At 35.7% G+C, this 22,280-nt stretch overlaps 1 protein-coding gene across 8 annotated transcripts in view; it reads right to left on the bottom strand.

Annotated features, from left to right (window-relative positions):
• Window positions 1–19,956, bottom strand: part of LOC138691624 (zinc finger protein 135-like) — a 65,358-nt gene extending 45,402 nt beyond the window's left edge. For 4 of the 8 annotated variants that reach the window (XM_069813793.1, XM_069813791.1, XM_069813788.1 and 1 more), the window contains exons 1-4: window positions 19,812–19,956; window positions 18,068–18,168; window positions 13,513–13,698; window positions 13,122–13,204 (exon numbers count right to left, since the gene is read on the bottom strand). In XM_069813793.1, coding sequence (XP_069669894.1) covers window positions 13,122–13,204; window positions 13,513–13,698; window positions 18,068–18,163 — 365 coding nt within the window. In that variant the 5' untranslated portion in view covers window positions 18,164–18,168; window positions 19,812–19,956. Of the gene's footprint in view, window positions 1–7,264; window positions 11,270–13,121; window positions 13,205–13,512; window positions 13,699–18,067; window positions 18,169–19,811 lie in introns of those variants that run through there. The other 4 variants (XR_011329929.1, XM_069813786.1, XM_069813794.1 and 1 more) reach the window with 3 other exon arrangements.
• Window positions 19,957–22,280: the final 2,324 nt, after the last annotated feature.

Genomic DNA, 22,280 nt, shown 5'->3' with positions numbered 1-22,280 from the left:
TTCTGAACCGTTACTGTTTTCTCTGCCTTACTGTGAATAGTTCGTCTCCAAAGAGGAGTTCAAAGGTGCTCCTGTGATGTGTCTGGTAATTCCTCAGCCATTGTGATAGAAACAAAGCAGGATACTAGGCCTAGGTTTGAAAATAAAATTCATTTTCCAACGTATTAGCACAATATTACTTTACTGTACACATTAAACACCAATCAGTAACTACAATATTCAAGCCAAAATGGTTACAGTACATAGGTCTCGCAAGCAGGGAATACCGATGGAAGGAATGCGAATCAACCAATGCGATAAGGAAGGGCGGGCAACAGGAAAGGTCACGAGATAGCTTGAATGATATTCAAGAGTACAGTTAGAAGAGAAATGACATCGATAGAATCAGTCGCGTTGTGATAGTTACATTACGACATTAGTTTGATCCGTTGCATGTGAATACGTGTCTTGTATCGCATGGTATTATTATTTCAATCGTAAACATATGTTGCGCGTTTAATTAGCTTCGAATTTTTATCTTGCTGCGTTCTTTATTTCCACAGCGATTTCCTCATCTCTTCATCTTCTTGGAAGAGACAGTACTTCCATCGGCCCCCACCACTCACCCCCTCGGCGTGCCTACATACACACGTCAAAACAGACAACAACGCCACCATTGCTTTTCGGTAATCGTTTCTTGCGCGAGCTATAGTAATAAAGATAATAACAATAGCAGACAACTGAAAACACAGCTGGGTTTTATTCAAAAAGTTCAAGACTTAAGAGTACAATATGATATACCTAGAGCTGATGCTTCTAGGGATCGGAAGTTAAGGCACTAAAAAATGGTGTTTTAGGCTCCTAAAAAGGCACCCGAAGAACATAAAAATTTAAATTTAGGGAAAATTAACCAGTGATAAATTGTTCCACACACAATAATTAATTTGGCCTATTTCCTTACACGATATTTTAATTAAATGTCAGTATTCGCTTTTTTGTTCATTACGTATGCACAGCAAATTAACGTTAACACTGCATGACCCTTAAAAAAGTTAGATAAGTGGTATTTATCCTACAGAATGTTTAACTTAGAGTGCACTTATTTGTCTCCGTGTTCATAATTTGAATGACAATACACAACAAGCAACTTTTCAACATTAAAACACTTGCTTTTGTGACGTCTATTGGAACAAAATATGTTTATATGCCGAAAAGGATCTCTCAACATGCACTGAAGTGACTGGGACGTGCGTATACAGTATCATCCCGGCTACATTAAACTCCTCATGAAGCTCACCACCGGTCCTTTGTAGAACTTAATACACAGAATCAATAGTTTCATGTCCAGGATTTCTATAAATAACACTTCTTAGCTTCTCATATATTTGAGCAGCATACTTGCCAAGAGCTACATATAATCTGTTCTTTGCATTCAAAAACAGGGACATGGATTCACAAAATGACAGACTGCTGGATTCCAGTTGTTGAATGGTATGTGCTACAAAAGTGAAATGTGCATCGATATATGAAGAGTACACGGGAAAAACGATCAAGGTCCATCAAAAATCGAAATTCAGTTAATAATGCTATCTTATAGTGGAAAGAAAGTACTATCATGTGGTCTAAGAATAAGAAATCATCATTCTTGACATTCCACTACGTCAATTTCCATTAAATACACACATAACTAAGTATTAAGTACTTAAACTTTAAAATTCGTTTTCCTCGAAACGTCCTAAAATATACCTTGTTCGTTATTCCCGTGTATCCTTCATATGCTACATCTTCTTTAAGTCCTTTTTCTTGAAACACTAAGCTTCTTTGATTGACAGAGAATTATTCTCTGAAAATTCCTTAACAATTAGTGCTATTTGTTCAAAGTTATTCACATAGCATTTTACTGCTCTCAACCATGTACCCCACCTCCTAACAATAGGCTCAGGGGTACGGGAGTGTCAGGTAACTTCTCTCTAAATACAAAGGTAATCCTAGACTGTGTGCAAATACGTCGTCTATGTTATGCAGGAGAAGGGCAGATAATAAAGTAAACCGTTATCCGAACTCAAGATGGTGAATGGCCGGTATGAATGACGGAACTAGTTAGGTTGAGGGTCTTCAGAATTCCACCACAATAGGGTGTCCAAAATCTTTGTATATTATAAGAACTATCAGTTTTTTTAAGTTTCAAACAAAAAAATTAATAATGAGTACTGTTAACTATATGGCTATACCGAAAAGGGAAAAAAGAACATACGAAACCAAAAAAGGCAAATATAGGCAACATAAAACAATATATTATGATGTACCGGAGTACATATGATATTTCAGTGCAGAATTTCTGCGTCATCATATGATGATGGAAGAATGGAACAGAGAAAAATTCTCTCCGGCACCAGAATTTGAACCCGGGTTTTCAGTTCTATGTGCTGACGCTCCATCCACTAACCCACACCAGATTCCCATCCCGATGTCGCATCGAATCCTCTCAGTTTAAGTTCCACCTCTTGGGTTCCATCTAGTGGCCTACCCTCATGCACTGCGTCATAGATATATGACAGTGGCACAATGTCCACACATGTGCAGAGGTGCACTCGTTATGAGTGACTAAGTGGCCAGGATCCGACAGAATAAGCACCATCTTAAATTACAAAGTGATTATTTTTCGCGTATCATATATTACGATGTACCGAAGTACATATGATATTTCAGTGCAGAATTTCTGTGTCATCATATGATGCTTATTCTGTCGGATCCCGGCCACTTAGTCACTCATAACGAGTGCACCTCTGCACATGTGTGGACATTGTGCCACTGTCATACATCTATAACACAGTGCATGAGGGTAGGCCACTAGAGGAAACCCAAGAGGTGGAACTTAAAACTGAGAGGATTCGATCCGACATCGGGATGGGAATCTGGTGTGGCTTAGTGGATAGAGCGTCAGCACGTAGAGCTGAAAACCCGGGTTTAAATCCTGGTGCTGGAGAGAATTTTTCTCTGTTCCACTCTTCCAATATAAAATAACATTTGATTTTTCGTGATTTGTATACAGCCCTAAAATGTGTATATTAAAAAAAAATAAGCATTTTCCTAAACTTCCGATCCCTACAGTGATAAGATTATTTACCCATTGTCACCAATAGCACTTCCACAAGTAGGTCTACATGTGAAACAGAACTGACTGAGTGTTTGAAAAGAGCAAAATAGATGAACTAATCCATGAGAACCGTAGCAATAGATATAATACACCTGCCAAAAAAGAAACCAAAATTCAACAATTAAGTAAACAAACGATTTCTTATTTCGGAATTACGCATATCATTAATGGCAAATTCAAAGACGAACTGAAACACCTCAATCAAGTATCTTGTGAGGGAAAAATTTGGAAAATTCGAATAGACGACAACTCCTTAGTACCAAACGGACCAAGAAAAGAGACTGTTGCAATCTTCTGGAAGACTACTGGGTTCCACCGTTTGGCTGCCCACTTACACCGAATTTATATCCTCCCATCATCAGAGTGTCTCCTGTGTCATTAAAGTGGCTCCATTATGAACAAAGAACATTTAACCAAATTTGCAAAATTAAATGATTGTGGTCAGAACTTAATGAGAATGTATTGAGAAGCAAGACAGCGAACGACAATATGTCAAGTGCTTGAATATTAAAATAATAATAATAATAATAATAATAATAATAATAATAATAATAATAATATTTAACCCTTTGCAATTATACTATCAGATCTCATGGCATATGCGATTCAATTTTAGCATTTAGTAGTTGCCACTCCTTGTCAAAGAAGACAACCGAGCCTTACCAATTGAGTAATATGGAGCCGAAGGATCAAGAAAAGTTTCAGCCATAATAATTAGTAACTAATGCCGAAAAATGTTTGGACACATATAAATCTAGGTAAGTTAAAAGTCACAGTGTTAAAATTCAATCAGCTCTTACATCGATAACATAACAGTATTCTATTTCTGACGCATTAGAGTTATCAGGAATGGTTACTCCATTTATATTTGCCTTGATGTATTTTGTTTAGAATATGGATCTATGATATGAAATGTAATTAATGAAGTGCATGGAAATTCTCTTCAAACGACATTTCGATACTAGGGCCGTTTTCACCACATATATTTAACTTTGTCATTTGAAGCAGAGCTGGGCACTGTGAGTGAATCCAGATTGTAAACAGGGACTTTAATATTCATTTGTCATGGCATCAATGTCGCATGGTGTTCAGAGGGGAAGAAAGGGGTTGAAGAGAAGTCATATGGCTCCACGTGAAAGTACTGAATTTGCTCTTGGTGCCCAGCCCTGACTTAAAGTATCTTTCATTAACACTTAATGGGGTAATACATTTCACCAACAAATTGAGCCTTAAGCTCTCATTAAACTGCATTTAAGTTAATTGGTCAGTATTTGATCATTTAAATTATTAATCCTGCATTAACGACGAGAATTTTCAAAATGGCGAGGAGAATAATGGACTTGATATTTACAGATGCTGATTTCTTATGAAGAAGAGCGAGGATAATTTCCCAAAGAGGAGATGATTTAGTACAATAGACGAAAAAGATTATTAAATGCGATTTAGATTAAGCAGAATATCAGAAAAGGATTATTTCAATAGTATAAAAAGTGATTTAGAATTTCCAACTGATAGGTAATTAGACCTACTACATATTTTACCAACAAGGCTTTTGAATGGAGAAACATTTAATCAATCTTTGGCTGTGTCAAACACAGCAAGATTTTCATACCCAAAACAGCTTCAACAAACTTATTATGTTTTGTCGTAAAAAAACTATAAATTCTTGCAGGTGTCCTACATCTAAGGTTGCCAACCCTTCCGTATTTTCAGGGATCTCCTGTAATTGCCTCTAACTTTTAACAGTCTACCGGCTCCCATATTATTCTTCTCCCTTATTTTTGCAATGTAAAGTCATTATTCTACACATTTGATTTCACCGTGAATGATGACTGTTTATATGATGAATTTTGTTGTTCAAGAGATGTATTGAAATGCAGAGTCTTTTCGGAAGGTAATGCTTGCCAAAATAGGTTTTAGTACTGTCCTGTTTAATTTTTTTTTTTAATTTTATTTTAGTAGATTATTTTGCGACGCTTTTTTCAACATCTCAGGTTATTTAGCGTCTGAATGAGATGAAGGTGATAATGCAGGTGAAATGAGTGCAGGGTCCAGCATCGAAGTTACCCAGCATTTGCTCATATTAATGTTATGTTTTATTTAACGACGCTCGCAACTGCAGAGGTTATATCAGCGTCGCCGGATGTGCCAGAATTTTGTCCCGCAGGAGTTCTTTTACATGCCAGTAAATCTACTGACATGAGCCTGTCGCATTTAAGCACACTTAAATGCCATCGACCTGGCCCGGGATCGAACCCGCAACCTTGGGCATAGAAGGCCAGCACTATACCAACTTGCCAACCAGGTCGAATTGCTCTTATTGGGTTGAGGGAAAACCCCGGAAAAAACCTCAACCACTTAACTTGCTCCGACCGGGAATCGAACCCAGGCCACCTGGTTTCGCGGCCAGACACGCTAACCGTTACTCCACAGGTGTGGACTGTTTAAAATTAAACAATATTAATATTGTTCTATAAATACCAAGCAGTGATGTTCATACAAAGAGGATGTGTATGTGTGTATCCAATGCCCATCCACTTCACTTGCGTGATTCGGGTTCCGGATACTGTGAATAGATGGCAGAACTGTGATCCATTTTCTAGTTGTACACCACTTTGGCGGGTCACACTGTACATGATGTGTATCTGTGGAGAGTTATGTCGTGTACTAAGATGAGTATATGTGTAAGCGTTCGTGTAAGTGTAGTGTCTGGAATGAGTGATGATGATGAAGATGAGGGAGGGAGAAGGGGAAATCTGGTGCCAGCACGTAGCCTACTCCTGTCGAATAGCACCAGGGGGCCGCCAGGCTTAACGTCCCCATCCGTCGGACGAATCACTATCAACAGTGACATATGCCTTCTCTTCATATGCACTGCAGAGAGATTTGGGATTTAACCCAGGCTTATTGGTGCACAATCTATTGGTTAGAAGTTGTGCACCGCCATCTCTACTAGTCGCGAGATAGAAATTTTACATGAAAATTTCTGACACGGGCCAGCTAGCTACCACAGAGTTAACTCGGCGGACACAAAGAAGATGTTTTACCTCTTGAACTATAATTGGATAGATGTTCGAAACAGGCATAGGACACATCTCACCAATCAAAGCTGAAAACTGAATTGACTTCAACTACTACGTCAGGGAGGATCTATCTCAAGAGACACTTAATTTAAGCCTAGCTGCCTAAGTGTAGAATAAAGTTGCTTTTTAGTAAGTGACTCGAATAATTTGCTAATTTTCTATGTGAAATTTTGTCGATTTCTTAATCTCCCGTATTTTCTTAAAAAAAAAGTTGACAACTCTACCCAGATCCACGTTACCATTTTGTAAACTTCATGTGATACACTTATATAATGCTGAATAATACACAGAAACAATAACAAATACAGTGAATAGTCCTACAGAAATATGTTTACAGACCAAGCAACATTACTTTTCTCATGTGGACGTTCGTTCTTGTGCCAATGTTAAAAGGGTTAAAGAAGACAATTTTTAAGTGAAGGAGAAAAAGAAACATAGGATGCTGTTGAAATGAGAAACCGAAAGATCACTGGAATAGGTACCTAAGTAATGTGGTAAGGCTGAACAACCTGCAATTTTAAAGCAGATAGCATACAACCAGTCAGAAGGTCGAGTAAGATAGGTAGTTAGAAATTAAAAATATTAATTCCAACGAACAAATTTATTTATTTATTTAACTAGCTAGCTAGTGAGTACAATTTAAATTTATAAAACAAAAATGTTTCTAACCACTACCGTAAGAGCCAGGCGTGTGTACGGTGTGGTCTTATCCAATAATATAACATAAAATTTTCAAGGGCAGTTTACTAAATACAGTAAGGAACTTAATTCAAACCAATAAATAACACATAATAGAAAAAAAAATTAATAAAATAAAATAAAGAGAAAAAAAAGAGAAAAATACACATTTAATATAAACTGACAATCAGACAGAACCCAATGATATTCAATAAAAACATAAATATAGTCGACAGAAATAAAAGGTAAAAAAAAAAAAAAATACATTTTTTAATATTATATATCATGAATAATTTTATAAATTTATTTTTTAAAAGCTTCAATTTTAAAATATTTCAAATTTGGAAAATGGTTTGTAATTTTATTATAAAATCTCGGGCCGAAACTAGCACCATGTTTAAGAGCTGCACTTGTATGACATTTAGGCTCAATTAATGGGAAAGTAGACTTTTGTCTTTGAGTACGATATTCATGTCGATTAGATTTATGTTTTATTTGATTTCTGTGGTAGTAAGTTACTAAACTATATTTATAAATTTCTTCAATAGTTAATACATTACAATCTGTATAAATTTAATTTGTTGGGTAATCCATATTTTTGGTCAGATAAACTTTTTATTAATCTTCTGTGCAATAAAATTAATGGATTAAATACAAATTATGCTACTCCACCCCAATTTATTATAACATATTGTATTAATGATTGTACCAAAGCTAAAAATATTATTCTCAATGCCTCCTTAGTGATAAAATTTCGAAATATTACGAATTTATAAATTGTCTTTCTTATATTTGTACACATGAAATCAATTTGTTCATCCCAACGTAAATGCTGGTCTATAATAATTCCTAAATATTTAACTTGTGTGGAAGGTGTTATATATGGGCAATTACAATAATTATTTGTTAATTCATTACATGAAATATTATGTATTACTAAGTGATAATTGAGGAGCTCCGAAACAAAACCCGTTAAGTCCACCTCCGATCGAAATTGAGTTTGAAACGGATTCTTACCTTACGAAATGTCCTACATCGATCTACAGTCTCTATTCTGTTCTAACTCCGTTGCATCCCTGTTAAAAATGCGGTCGAAATCGAGTGTTTGTTTCATAATCCTTTCAGTCCACTGCTCCAGTCGGAACAAACCCCGTTAAGTTAACAGACTCAGACTTCTGTTTATTCTGCAGCCACATAATATTAATAATTTTATTAGTTCATTGTTGCACCTGCATCTGCTGCTGGAGGCATATCAGTGTTACTGTAATGTCATCATTGTTGGTGCATAAATCACACATTTTTAATGATTTAAGCAGGAGAATAAAATTGTATTCATAGAAAATAAGTAAGTCTCGCAATACTGTTCTAGTAGTAGGTGCCATGGAGGGAATTGTGTCTGTCTTAAAGGGATCTTCAGGGTCCAGAAAGAGGAAAAGAATATCGGAGACAAGGCGAAAGAAAGAATATGAAGCTGCAAATTAAATGAAAACAATGTGGTCCTGATTTAAAGTGTTGGTAAAAATGTGATGGATATACGTCTCTACAATTTTATTCTAGATATTATGACAAGGATTATGGTATCATGGAATTTGAACCTCCCTTCAGTCGCAAGGAAGGGCGCTTCAAATGCTGTTCGATCCCCTCATATAGTTTTATAAAGGCCAGAAAAAGGGTTTATGCACATCATAACAAAGTGAAATAAGACAGGCTTCTTGCTTCATTGATGTCTGTTTCATCCACGAAGAGGAGACATCAACAAAAACACGATTTCGGAAAATTGAACAGTCTTGTTGTAAAATATATGGTAATAAGGTTTTTGAATGTAGTAATCATGTTCATGATAGCCTACATAATAATTTATGCATTTGTAAGTGTCTCAAAAATATTATTTCCGACCTGGTTAGCACATTGGTAGCGTGCCCACCAATGAACTCAAAGGTTGTGTGATCAAACCCGACCCAGTTGGTGGATTTTAAATTTCTAAAACCCACATCACATCAAAGATATTACCCTAAAGATACTCAATTCAATGTTACAAGTGGTTATGTAGTGATATAACCAAGTTGCTAGAGCGACTACAACCAGATTAAAAAATGTATTATTATTATTATTATTATTATTATTATTATTATTATTATTATTATTATTATTATAGCATCCAACACACTGGCTGGAAAACCCACTATGGAAAGAATAGGTGACAATCGTAGGTCAAAACAGTCTAAAAAAAGAGACGATCTGTTATTACATTTATATCAAACTTGAAAGCATGCGAAAGCCACTACTCTCGCAGAAAAAGTAGGAGATTGTACCTTCTTTCAAAACTCAGTATAAGCAAACTACACAACATTTATAATTCCAGTGTGTCAAACTCTTTGAAAGGAAAATGGTGGTTCTTTTACATCTTTTCCACTGAATTCAACTTGAGGTTTGGTACACCTGCTAAGGACACATGTAGATATTGTGCAAGAATGCATCATGAAGTGTAATCCTTCGTCAGCAGTACGAAGAAGGAAGAAACTCGTGCTGCATTCATCGCCCACAAAATCAAAGCAAAGAAATTCTACGAAATGTTGAAAGAAACACCACAAAATTCTGACACTCTTTGTTTTGATTTACAACAGGTTCAGCCGTGGCCGAAAGTACCAATAAGTATGCTAGATTAGTTTCTGCGCATTCTGTATTACAGATGTTGAGAACAAATCCCCTAACTTTTACTGCAGAACTGAAAATCAGGCACGCCGAGAAGCAAAAGAAGTAGTTTCAGCTCTTAAAAATTTTCTTAGCAGACAGAATTTTGATGAAGCTGTCTCCACTAAAAGGCTAGTTCCAGACGGATGTGAAGATAAAATCGAAATTCCATTCTTGTACATGCTCTGTAGTGGTGGCATCTGGAAAAATCACCGCAATCTGTGAAAGACATATGTATGACTTTTCCTGGTCAAGGCCATTCATGTCCTCCCAATAGGTAGGGAGTTTGGTATAATAGAAAACGCATTGCGAAGGCACTCTGAAATATTTATGCTTGAAGACTACCACAATTTCTGTCGTAATGTCGACAAAGTTTCCGTTCTGGGGATAGATTAGAAAGTTCAAGACTTCAAGGCATTTACCTCCAAAGTTCATAAGTTGGAAGGGATCAGTACTATGAAAACGATACGTCTGATGAAGAAAATAAAGGTAGGTAAAACGAATGTAAATGTAGCAATGAATGTGTCATATCGACTTGATCATTCTAGACGTTCGAAATCATTGTTAAAGAGAGGTTGTCAGGTGGAAGATATAACTCGGCCCTTGAACATACCATTTTGCCCAAGTAATGTAAAAACTGCAAAGAAGGCTGATATGGACTGTTTGTTGAAATAAAGATTTGGAGATGAGTGAAGTAACATGGCAAAACTACAGTTTTACGCAAACATTGTTGATTATCAGAAAGATGACTCAGAATGAAGAGGAAAATGAAAGATATGATTGTCTTGATAATGAAGAAGGTTTAGGAATGATATAGCATATTCTTTTGTGTTTTGATTTGCTTGTGAAGACGAATAATACATAATAGTCATACATTTTAGACCATTAATTCATTAACAATCACTATAACATGAGTGGGTTATTTATGAAAGGGCCGAAGTCTTGAATACCAAATTGTTAGAAATTTAAGAAAAACTGCTTACAGGCCGAAATTTTTAAATTAACGCTGAACTAAAAATTATATCATAAATTCTACTAAGCATTAGAGTGTGAAATTTAGTCCTCTTCATATCTAAATCGATGTATCTACACCAAAAGAGCAGTATTATATTATACACTCATTTTCACAAAATTACCGACTTTGGTCCTTTCATAAATAATCCATTAACATGTACTGGTAAGAGTTAATTTTTATTTAGTAAACTTGATTTCCTAAAGTACATACTTGTATTTCGTTAGTTTCCGTTTCAAAAGCCATTTTGTCCACCCGTATGGAACAAAACAAGTTAAGTCCACCCGATATTTTTTTTAAGTTGCGATTATTCCTAATTTAGATGCAACTGATTTTCAGTGCTAGTCATATTCTTATCAAGAAAGAGTCCTTTTTACAACAGTGGTTTATTTTTATTTTTTTATTCACAAGTTTAAGCGGTAGAAGTTTTTCGTCTTTGCTGAAAATTTATGATTTGTGGACTTAACGGATTTTGTTTCGGAGCTCCTCAATTATTCACAGGTGGAGGTAAAACGTTTCGTTCTTAAAGAAAATGGAATATAGTAATTTTATTAGTAATTAAGGACAGGAGATTAGAGCCAAGCCATTTTTTCAGTAATTTAGTTCCACTTCTAGCATTTAAATAAATGTTATCTGAATTTTTCCCATTAAATGTTGGTACAGTATCATCTGCAAAAGAAAATATATTACCACCATATTTATTTAGATCAATTTTCAACAAATTATTAATATATATTATAAATAAGATTGGTCCTAAAACTGTACCTTGTGGAACTCCAATATCGATCACTTTATAATTGCTATTATAATTGTCAATTTTGACTTTTTGATATCTATTTTCTAAATATGAACGAAAAAGTTTGAGTACAACTCCTCTAAGACCAATGTTTTCTAATTTTTTAAGAAAGATATCATGATTAACTGTATCAAAAGCTTTTTTCAAAGCCAGAAATATTCCTAAACATTTATTTCCCATGTCTAATTTTCTCAAAATATTCCTAAAAATGAGGCAGATCGCTAAGAAAATTGGAGATTGAACTCTCATTCTTCTGTGCATACAGAACATGCAACTCGGAAACTACCAAATAACAAAACTTCGTCTTGATGTTTTCTTTCATGAAGTGCTAAAGAAAAGATGTATACACGTACATATGATGACGATACAATTAATTTTTATACTTTACATAGCATAACTTCAAACAAGAGAGTTGCTAACATTGCTTAGGAATATAGTGCTATTAGTTTCTAGTTTTGGCTTCATAATAAAAACGTAAAAGCTTGTGGCAACATTAACAGCACTCGAATTGCGCAGAATGAAAAGCAGCGAACTAGCACAATGCACAGGGATTGCATATGCAATAGAAACGTTGGCAGTCGTAGTAGTGACGTGATCACACACTAAAAAACATCACGGTTCTCAAAGGACAGCAGAATAATACGTAAACATGATATGGTATGAATTGTAGTATGTTAATTGTCATGGTAATGATAATTTTAGTGAAACTTATAATATCATTGCAGTACCAAAATGTGTTAAGGCGCCAATATGAATAAACACTTATACAGAGTGTTAAAAAAAAGTATCCAATATTTTAGGTGATAGGATGCATCAAAACAAGAAAATAATGACTAATAAACATGGGTCGTATTACACATACTTTCTGAGATCTGAACACTTGTTCATAGGAGGTGCTCAATGTGACGTCCATTTATGGCTATGCATTCCTCTGCCCTACAATACAGCAGACTAACAGCTGATCATACCGTAGTTGACACATCTGGCATGGAATAATGATACATCGTAAGGAATACTGAAAACAATAGTCTGGTTGCGAATATGAGCTGGGTTCAGCAGAAATGATGATGTGAATTTTCGTAATCAGCATGTGTGGGAAATCCCCATGCAGTTGAAGAGACAAGGCATAAGCACCGATTCTCAATCAACATATGGGCAGGCATTCTTGGTGATAAATTAATAGGGTCACTGCATTGCCTGCCTTGCTGGAGAATGTGCCATGTCAGTAAGACCAAAGATGAGGTTCATGTACGATGGTGCACCAGCACATTTTCTTCGCAATGTGCATAAACACCTGGCACTGATATTTCAGGACTGCTGGATTGATCGGGGAAGCCCCACACCTTGGCCTGCTCGTTCCTCAAACCTAAATCCCCTAAACTTTTGGTTATGGGGACATATGAAGGAACCAGATCAATTTCAAAGAGTGCGTGATTCCTTACACAGAAGGGCAGAGGAATGTATTGCCATGAGTGGACGTCACATTGAGCACCTCCTATGATCTCAGATCTCAGAAAGTATGTGTTGTAGGACCCATGTTTATTAGACATTATTTTCTTGTTTTGATGCACACTATCACCTCCTAAAATATTGGATACTCTTTTTAACACCCTATATAGGCTATTAGAAATAAAACCATACTACACATTATAAAATTTGTTCTACGTCGTCGTTAAATGAATCTATGAAAGACTGAAAAAGGCATAACTAGTATACTACACTCACCTTTCAGAGAACACTTTATCCTCATCTGAAGATACTTCCACTTTCTGTTCTTGCTGAACTCTGTCCAGATGGAACAAATCTTTCTGCAAAAGTGAATAAATGAAAAGAGGTTGACTGCTCATCTGAGTCATATATATACACGTAAGTTACAATGAAATCCTCTTCCTACGAAGAATAAGTTTCTCCATGCTTTCGAGATTATTGTCTGTTGCCTATCAGAAGTATATGTTTGCGTATTACTAGTTTATTTCAAATCTAAAATCGAAGCAGGTTAAGTTGAGGAAATATCGAACAAATGAAAACAATTATTAATATTCTAAATTAATGGCTCTAATATAAGGTACTTAAAAATGCACTGTCAGTATATCTGTAGACATAGTGAACCACTTACATCAACTTCAGACTTCAACACAGGAGAGCTGGTACCCTTTGGAGCATCTTCAATTTCACATTTCACCACAGCAAAGCTAAACGGCATTGGTGTGTGTTCAGCATTTATGTCTGATGTGAGAACACAGCTGTGACCCATCCATTCTGTCTTCATGCTCTCCTCTTGCAGATTCGATACATTTCTTTCCTACAGAACATAAAGGCATCACAAGAAATAACTTCATTTATCTATTTTAAAGTTCACTTCATGTGTACTAATTATCAAATTGGTTGTGCATGGCAGTCATTTGCTACAAATTTCTGAAGAAAACTGAAGGCAGAATGGGAATTAAACCTTAAGGAAGACAAGTAATGATTAATAACAATAGGCCAAGTGTTCCTACTGAAAATAAAGTACAATTTCCCAAAAAAAGAATGAGACGACTCTTGGTCGTCGAAATTTAAAGTTCTACAGTTCATGCAATATTGACATAGCGAAGAACACATCTGATTGTGCATGCATAAGCATATTTTCATCCTACTCCAAAGTACACAGCAGTGCAAAATGTTATCAGTTGTCTATTTCTGGTGTAGGTCTCTTCTTACATCCTTGATCGGTTACCTTTCATGAAAGTTTGAAATATACCGTGTAACTCGAAAGTCATTCGTCAAAGTTGGAGAACAATATTAATTTTGAAGTGACAAATGTAGACCCACACCAAAGACAGCAAGGAACATTGTAAGGATCACGACTAGGACAAAGAACAGGACCACGATAACATATTACAAGAAACACGACAAACAACAAGACAAGGATTATGATAAATACAATGACATGGACCACGATAAGGATTATGACAAGGACCAGGACCACGAAAAGGACTATTAGAAAGACAACAGGGACATGATAAGGACTACGACAAATATATTAACGACCTTCGTAAGGACCACAAAAAGGGCAAAATATAAACGACAAGGACCACAATAAGGATCACGACATGAACCACGGTAAGGAAAACTATAAGGATCACAACATGGACCACGACAAGTAGCACGATAAGGACTACGACAGAGACCACGGTAAGGGCCACAATATGAAACACGACAAGCTTCAAAATAAGAATCATAATTAGGACCTTAATAGAGACCACGATAAGGATAACGTCAAGGACCACGATAAGGTTCACAACAAGGACGACGATAAGGACAACATGGACCACGATAAAAATCACAATAATGACCAGGATAAGGAGCGTGAACCGCGACAAGCACTATGACAAGGATCATGATATGGACTCCGACATGGACCATGATAAGGATCACAGATATGGACCATGATTAACACTACGACAAAGATCACGATAAGGATCACGACAAACACGAAAAACAAAAGAAGGATCATGATAGGAACCACGACATGGACCATGTTAAGGACTTCGAAATTTACAAAGATAAGGACCATGACAAAAATAAGACTATAAAGACCATAACAAGGACAAAACGTGGAACGATAGAGAACATTACAATTTCAACAAGCATTACGATAAGGTTTGGAATGAATGGGGCCGTCTATTGCTTATCTTACATTGTAGTATTAATATGTTACATTTTAAATGTAACATATTAATACTACAGTGTAAGATAAGCATTTTACATGTAACATATTATTACTACAGAGTAAGATAAGCAATAGACGGCCCCATTCATTCCAAACCTACGGTATTTCTGCTTATCAGTTAAAACTACCAACAAAATGAAAATTACGATAAGGACCATGGAGCAAACAAGGAACGCTCTAACGGTTGCAATGAAGACAAGGATCATGATAAAGATCACGACATGGATAAACATCACGACAATGATCATGATAAGGACCATGACATGGATCACGGCAAGGGTCACAAGTACCAAATACCAAGTACCAAGACACAGATCATGACAAGACTCACGACAAGGATCGTTATCCACGTCGTGACACTTAGGTCTATCATGGTTCTTGTCGTTGATCTTGTAGTCTTTACCGTGATCTTTGTTGTCTTTGTCAGGGTCCTTATGCTGATCCTTGTTGTCTTTACCGTGGTCCTTACTCTGATCCTTGTCTTTGTCATGGTCCTTATAGCGACGATTATTGTCTTTATTGTGGTTTTTATTGTGGTCCTTATTTTCTTTGTCAGGGTTATTATCGTGGTCTTGTTCACTATCGTGATACTTATCGTTGTTAATTATGTGGTCCTTATCGTGATCTTTGTTGTGGTGCTTGTCGCAACTCATGTCGTGATCCTTATCGTCGTTCTCGTCTTTGTCCTTGTTTTTATCCTGCTCCTACAATTGTCTTTAAAATAAATGTCTATCCTCTTTGGCAAGTGGTTATTGTTTCACATAGTAGATAATGTCGTCCTCAAAGCGGGTACTTAAGATGCTGTATGGCAGCTCGACCGATCACAGATTTACTCAGGATATTTTCTACCGAGCGCCATTTAACTAATTTTGAGGTGAGCTATACTATTGTAGGGGAGGCAAGACCTATCCTGTGATCTTAATAGTAGATAGTGTTGTTTCATAGGTGATAAATGTATGTGAATTAAAACAAAATGCAATGGCTTTTATGTGATTTTAGTAAGGGATTTCATTATATGCAGTAGAAGGAAAAGAGATTTCCTTAATTAAATCCTATCTTAGAAATAAACAGCAATTTGTTGAATTTTTTGGCGAACATATCTTAATGTTGGAGTTCCTCAAGGCTCAATTTTGGGTTAGTTTCTTTTTATTATTGCTGTTAATAATTTACCAGCTGCAATTAAGGAGAAAACTTTTGCAGATGACATTAAGGTTTTGAAAGTGGTTAATGATGATTTGGTATGAGTGACACACAGAATTCTATGCAAATATGGTTTTAGCTATGTTTTAAGTCTAAATATTAGTAAGACTCAGATATTGTTATTCAGTCTTAAGGTATAACATTGAGTCTGAAAGGGCTGTTTTTGGTTGGATGGAAAACTGACATGAAAATATCATATGCTGGAACTGTGTAAAAAGTTACGTAAGTTATTTTTATATGCGAAGATTGAAACAGTTAATTCCTCCTGGTACTTCTTTAAATGCATATCTTAGCTTGTTTCATACATATGTGAATTATGATCTTTTACTCTGAGGTAATAGTTTAGCTGTCCAAGATATTTTAAACTAAAAAAAAAAAAAAAAAAAAACGAAATGTGAAAGGATGTGGTCAACGTGAACATTACAAACCCATTTTTACACAACTTAATGTATTAAAAGTGACATCGCTTTATGTTTTATCAATCATTTTATTTATATAGGCTATCAAAATAATAATCTGTGCATTTATACAACACGAGGTAAACATAATTCGGTTGGTTCGTGTTGTAGATTAGAAAATTTTAGGCCGAAATAATCATCATATTATGGGCATCTAGTTTTATAAAAAAAAAGTGCCTTTCGAAATTAGAAAATAATATCGATATAGGGTTAAGTAAATTATGGTTAAACGAGGGTTGAGTGACTTCTTTTCCTATTGCGGATATGTATCTTCAGCCATCTTACATGTCGTACCAACATAACTTACGACAGAATACGAACGTTTCACGCTAGTTTGCAATGTTCCAGCGGGATAGAAATTCGGCCATTTTCATACCTCAGGAAAGTGTGTAGAGGTAAGAAAATGGAGTGTTATGATAGGTTAGGAGAGTTTCGATTGTTATTATGTCTTACGTAGGCCTACATATCTGTGACAGGTTAGGTTACGGTAGTTTAGGGTTTTGTTATGCCTTGTATAGGCAAATCTGTGACAGGTTAGGTTAGGTTGGTTTAGGACTTAAGTCACAGGTTAGGTTAGGTTAGTTCAGGCTTTAATTGTGCTTTGCATATACGAAACTGACAGGTTAGGTTAGGATAGTTTAGGCTTTTGTTATGTCTTGTATAGACGAACCTGTGACAAGTTAGGTTAGTTTAGGATTTTAGTGACAGGTTAGGTTAGCTTAGTTTATGTTTTCATCATCCTCGTCAAGATAAAGGTGAAAGCGATTGAGTGTGGTGCTCTTGAACAGGTAGTGACTTTTGTTTTCTATGTTGGCAATTCAAGTGCGTCAGTGTCTTCCAAAATAGGCGAAAGTCACTCAACGCTCGTTTCTCCGCAATTATTACTGAGAATAGAACTTTTACTATGTATGTGACTATATGGAAAGTAATTTAATGTAATAATTCCATATTGACAAATCTTATTGCATGCATATGCTCATTGGTTTAAAAAATAAACTGGACTGAACTAAACAGATAGCAGCATTTCATGTGAAAATTGTTTGCTATCTCGAATTCACGTGCAATTCTTATTGCTAGTCCAAACGATGAAACATTACATCACAAAGCTAATTACAGCCTGGGAATCTAATTTGGTCTACTCAATATAAAGTGGAAAATGTAGCCACGTCTCCCACTGTTAGAAAAAAAAACACGCACGCGCACACGCACGCACGCACGCACGCACGCACACACACACACACACACACACACACACACACACACACACCCCCCGCGAAGTAATAATTTTCATTTTAGCCTACCTCTATTAAAGCCTTGCTATCTTCTGTTTCATGTGTGCTATCATGTGGTTGTAAGCCCAACGGGTCAACCTCAGGTTCTATCTTGATCCAATCCATCACAACTGAAAGCAGAGACTCTGTAACTGAAAGTGATTTAAGGAAACATCGTCTTATAATGTCTGTATTGTTTAGTCAACTGTCCGAAAACAGGTTGGAATCTCATAAATGACACAAATAAGGCTACATTCATGAGACAACTAAACAAGGCGATACCGGTAATGAAGTACGTTGACCAGTTCTCCCCCCCCCCCTCTCGTTTAATATTACAGTACAGTCACAGTCTACTATATACAGTCGCGAAGCTTGAGGTGTTTTTTTGCAAATCTCGTGATAAAGCGCTCCAAGCGGTTAGCAACTAGAAACAATAGATGTCCATGGTCGACTTTGGACTGTGTCGTATTTCTATCGAGTGTTAGCTAGTTGCGTATTTCACATTCATGCTTGTGAAATGTTCGTTATTGGTTGTAATGAAAATGTTAATGGCTAAAATATAATAATTGGAATAATAATATGGGACAAGGAGGAGAGGTTTGTAGTGCTATAAATTGTAAGAGAAAGAGGCCAGAGTTATCCTTTGTCCGATTTCCGAAAGATTCAGAAAGGTTCATGGGTTTCCACAAGAATACTGTGCAGAAACAAAACTCTTAATTTTGAAGTTCTTTGTGACTGTTAGAATACATTATATCCTTAAATTTCACAATGAAATGTTTCAGTCTAACCGAAAGGACATTAGATACCGGTTAAAGTTCTGTCACTTAGGCTGCTAAATTTCCAGAGAAATAAAGGTTAGGTCTACTTTTTTTTCAGAGGATATATTTTTAATTGTAGCTATTAATTTTGTTATTATTTTTATGTGTTATTTTACTAAAGACGTAGAAAAATGAAGTTTGTTTTAATGAAATTTATTGATCACGTTTTATTTTCAATTCTGGTGGAATTATTATTGCTTAGGCTTATTTTTTTCAAAGGATATGTTTTTAATTATAGCTGTTAATTTTGTTGTTATTTTTATTTGTTGCTTTACTAGAGACGTAGGAAAAGTCTGTTACAATAAAATTTATTTATCACGTTTTATTTCCAATTCTGGTGTGATTATTATTGCTTAACCTCATCCCACTTTGTTAACTATGTAAGCCTACACTACAAGTACCGGTACACGTAAGTTACTCCATTAATTCATATTTCCATTATTATTGTTGTAAAGGGAAATGAAAATTAATATTTATTGGTTTCACAGTTAATTATCGCTATAATCTTGAATGAGTGAAGCTATTATAGTAAATTTCAGTTCGTTTTGAACAAACAAAAATTATATTACTTATTTCTTGCAGGTATCTTCGAGTTTATGGTGGAATTTAATATACTTCATTAAAATAATAAATTAACTTTATGCATTTAATATTTCAATAATGGAAAGAAGGTGTTAATTTTTCCAAAAGAACACGACAACGAAAGTGTAATATATTTTGTCGTCTGCTAGGAGAGAGATCTGCGATGATGAGGCGATAGTAGCGATCCTAGTGGTGGGCAACTACCCATGTTTGCATTTTTACTACATATTGAGCTTCGCAACTGTATATAGTAAACTGTGGTACAGTTCCGCAAACCAAAACGTTCCACGAAACAGCGATAATAGTAAAGCAAGAAAACAGAATGAAGGTTATATTCGAGTTTGAAGTATTAGAGGTAAAAAATTGCAACTTACCCCTGCCACAATTGCAATCCTATGAAACAAATATGAAACTACGTACGTATAGTTATATCCACCAAAAGAGAGCACTTTATTGCATCGGACTGGACTCACAAGAACGAAAAAGATTCATTGTGCCGTGAATGTGACGCTTCCCTTCCCAAACAGAGCTCACTGCGCCAGAGATGCATTGTGTTAGCCAACCAAAATGGTTTAAAATACGTGGGGTAAGGGGGGGGGGGACAAAAAACTTGATTAAATCTAGCACACTTACTACATACTTACGCCCTACCCCTCAAAATTCACAATGCGAAGCGCTTGATCATTGATAAAAAATAGGTATATGCAAATTTAAAAAGAAAATCCTAATTTATTTAGAAATTCAATCAATTGCATCCTGTTTGTCTCACTGAAGCAAAGGGCTGCAACAAAATATTATCCACCTTGCCCTATTTTTGTCCAGTAAGTTTAGATCTGCCCGGAATTTTCTAACCTCTCACATCTCTTTCTTTACTTTTCTCCTCCAAGTCTTCAGACTTTTGCCTCAGTGATGACTTCCTTGCGGTTCCATCTGAGGACTTCCAGCTACATGTGTTCTCTTTTCTCAGACTATATCTTCTCCAATTCCATTCTTTTTGTAGGACTATTAGCTCCTCCGGTGGTCTCTATAATTTTTTATTGCTGATGGTTTCCCGCCAATTAACATATATAATTCTATAGACTCCATTTCACTAGGAGACTATTGATGATTTCTGTGCTTATGTTTCACGTTCCGCAACCATACAAGGGAATCGGTCTGACAATGCTGTATAAAATGTTGAATTTAGTTCGCAATGAAATATCTCATGTTTTCCATAATGGATACAGGTGAACAAAGATAGCGTTAGCGTTGGCTTTAGTTATGCGGATTTCAACATCTTCACTGGCTACTCCATCCTTTGATACAACGCCCAAATACTGAAATTCTGCCACAGTTTCAATGTCTCCATTTTAGAAACAAGTGGTTTGTAAATGATGGAACTGTTTACTCGCATCTACTTTGTTTTCTTGCAGTCGAAGCGATTTTGCTTGTTCACCATATAATAAAAGTACTGGGAGAGTTAACACTATTAAAAGCACATATGAAGAGATGGCTGGATTAGTACGAATGGATGGGATACTGTCAGAAGAATTTAAAATGCGAAAAGGAGTGAAACAAAGAGATAGCCTTAGTCCACTACTGTTTATCATATTTATGAATGAAATACATAAGAAATGTACATGGAGAATGGTACGAACTAAAGTTGGGAATTGGAGACTATGACCAATTTATCTCCAAGCACTACTGTATGCAGATGACATTGCATTAATAGCAGACACACAACAAAGACTACAAAAAATGATAATTGAATGGAATGAAGAACTATTAAAAAAAGGGATGCTGATTAATATTAATAAGAGTAAGACCATGTGGATATCTGAAGAAAATAAACACAATGAAGAATTAAATATTGTCTGCAACGATCAGATACTGGAAAGAGTAGAAAGTTATAAGTATTTAGGTTCTATTATCAGCAGTGATGGAAGAACAGAACAAGAGATACTAAATAGAATTAAAAATACAACAACAGCCTACTACCAAATAACTAACACAATAATTGGAAAAGAAAGAGATCAATACCAAGACCAAAATGCAAATACATAACTCGATAATAAAACCAATACTACAATATGGAACAGAAAGTGTACCACTAACTGACAAATACAAAAGCAAGATAACTACTATGGAAATGAAGTACCGTATTTCTGGAGAACGATAGGAGAAACTAGAAGGGATCGAATAAGAAACGAAAAAGTAAGAGAAGAGGTAAAACTAAAGAAATCCATAATACAGAATATAGAAGAAAAGCAACTAAAGTGGTTCGGACATGTTTATAGAAAGACAGATGGGAAAAAAAAGTTAAACAGATAATGGAAATGCGAGTGGAAGGAAGGATAGAAGAGGTAGACCAAGATTTAAGTGGAAAAATACTAGACAGAAAATAACACAACAACGTGGAAAGACAATGGTTGAAATAAAGAAAACGTGAAAAGATAGATTTGGAAGAGATGAATGGAGAGAGGTGAACACGATGTCTAACAGCATCAGGGATTGGATGAAGAAGAAGAAGAAGAAGAAGAAGAAGGAGGAGGAGGAGGAGGAGTGTTAACACGCATCATTGGCAAAGTCAATCCCTTCTGGGTGTTACGTAAAGTTTCAGTGGAGTCCAGTGTTTGCTCCAAATGATGCATTTCTCATGACCAGGTCCACCGTGATTAAAATGTTGATGGGTAATAATATACACTTATCAGCATTGGATGAGTTAGCTTTCCATCGTGGACTACTTCACAATGAAACTTTTGACGAACTTTATTTGATTAGAAGTCTTTACATAGTGAACTACCATTTACTTCTAAACAACACACACTTGTCAGATATACAATTTCACTCCTTCCTTGTCTGTT

The sequence above is a fragment of the Periplaneta americana genome, chromosome 16, assembly GCF_040183065.1.
Source record: "Periplaneta americana isolate PAMFEO1 chromosome 16, P.americana_PAMFEO1_priV1, whole genome shotgun sequence".
NCBI classification, from domain to species: domain Eukaryota; kingdom Metazoa; phylum Arthropoda; class Insecta; order Blattodea; family Blattidae; genus Periplaneta; species Periplaneta americana.
The sequence above is the reverse complement of the archived record's forward strand: the minus strand, read 5'-3'. Positions and strand labels throughout refer to the sequence as shown.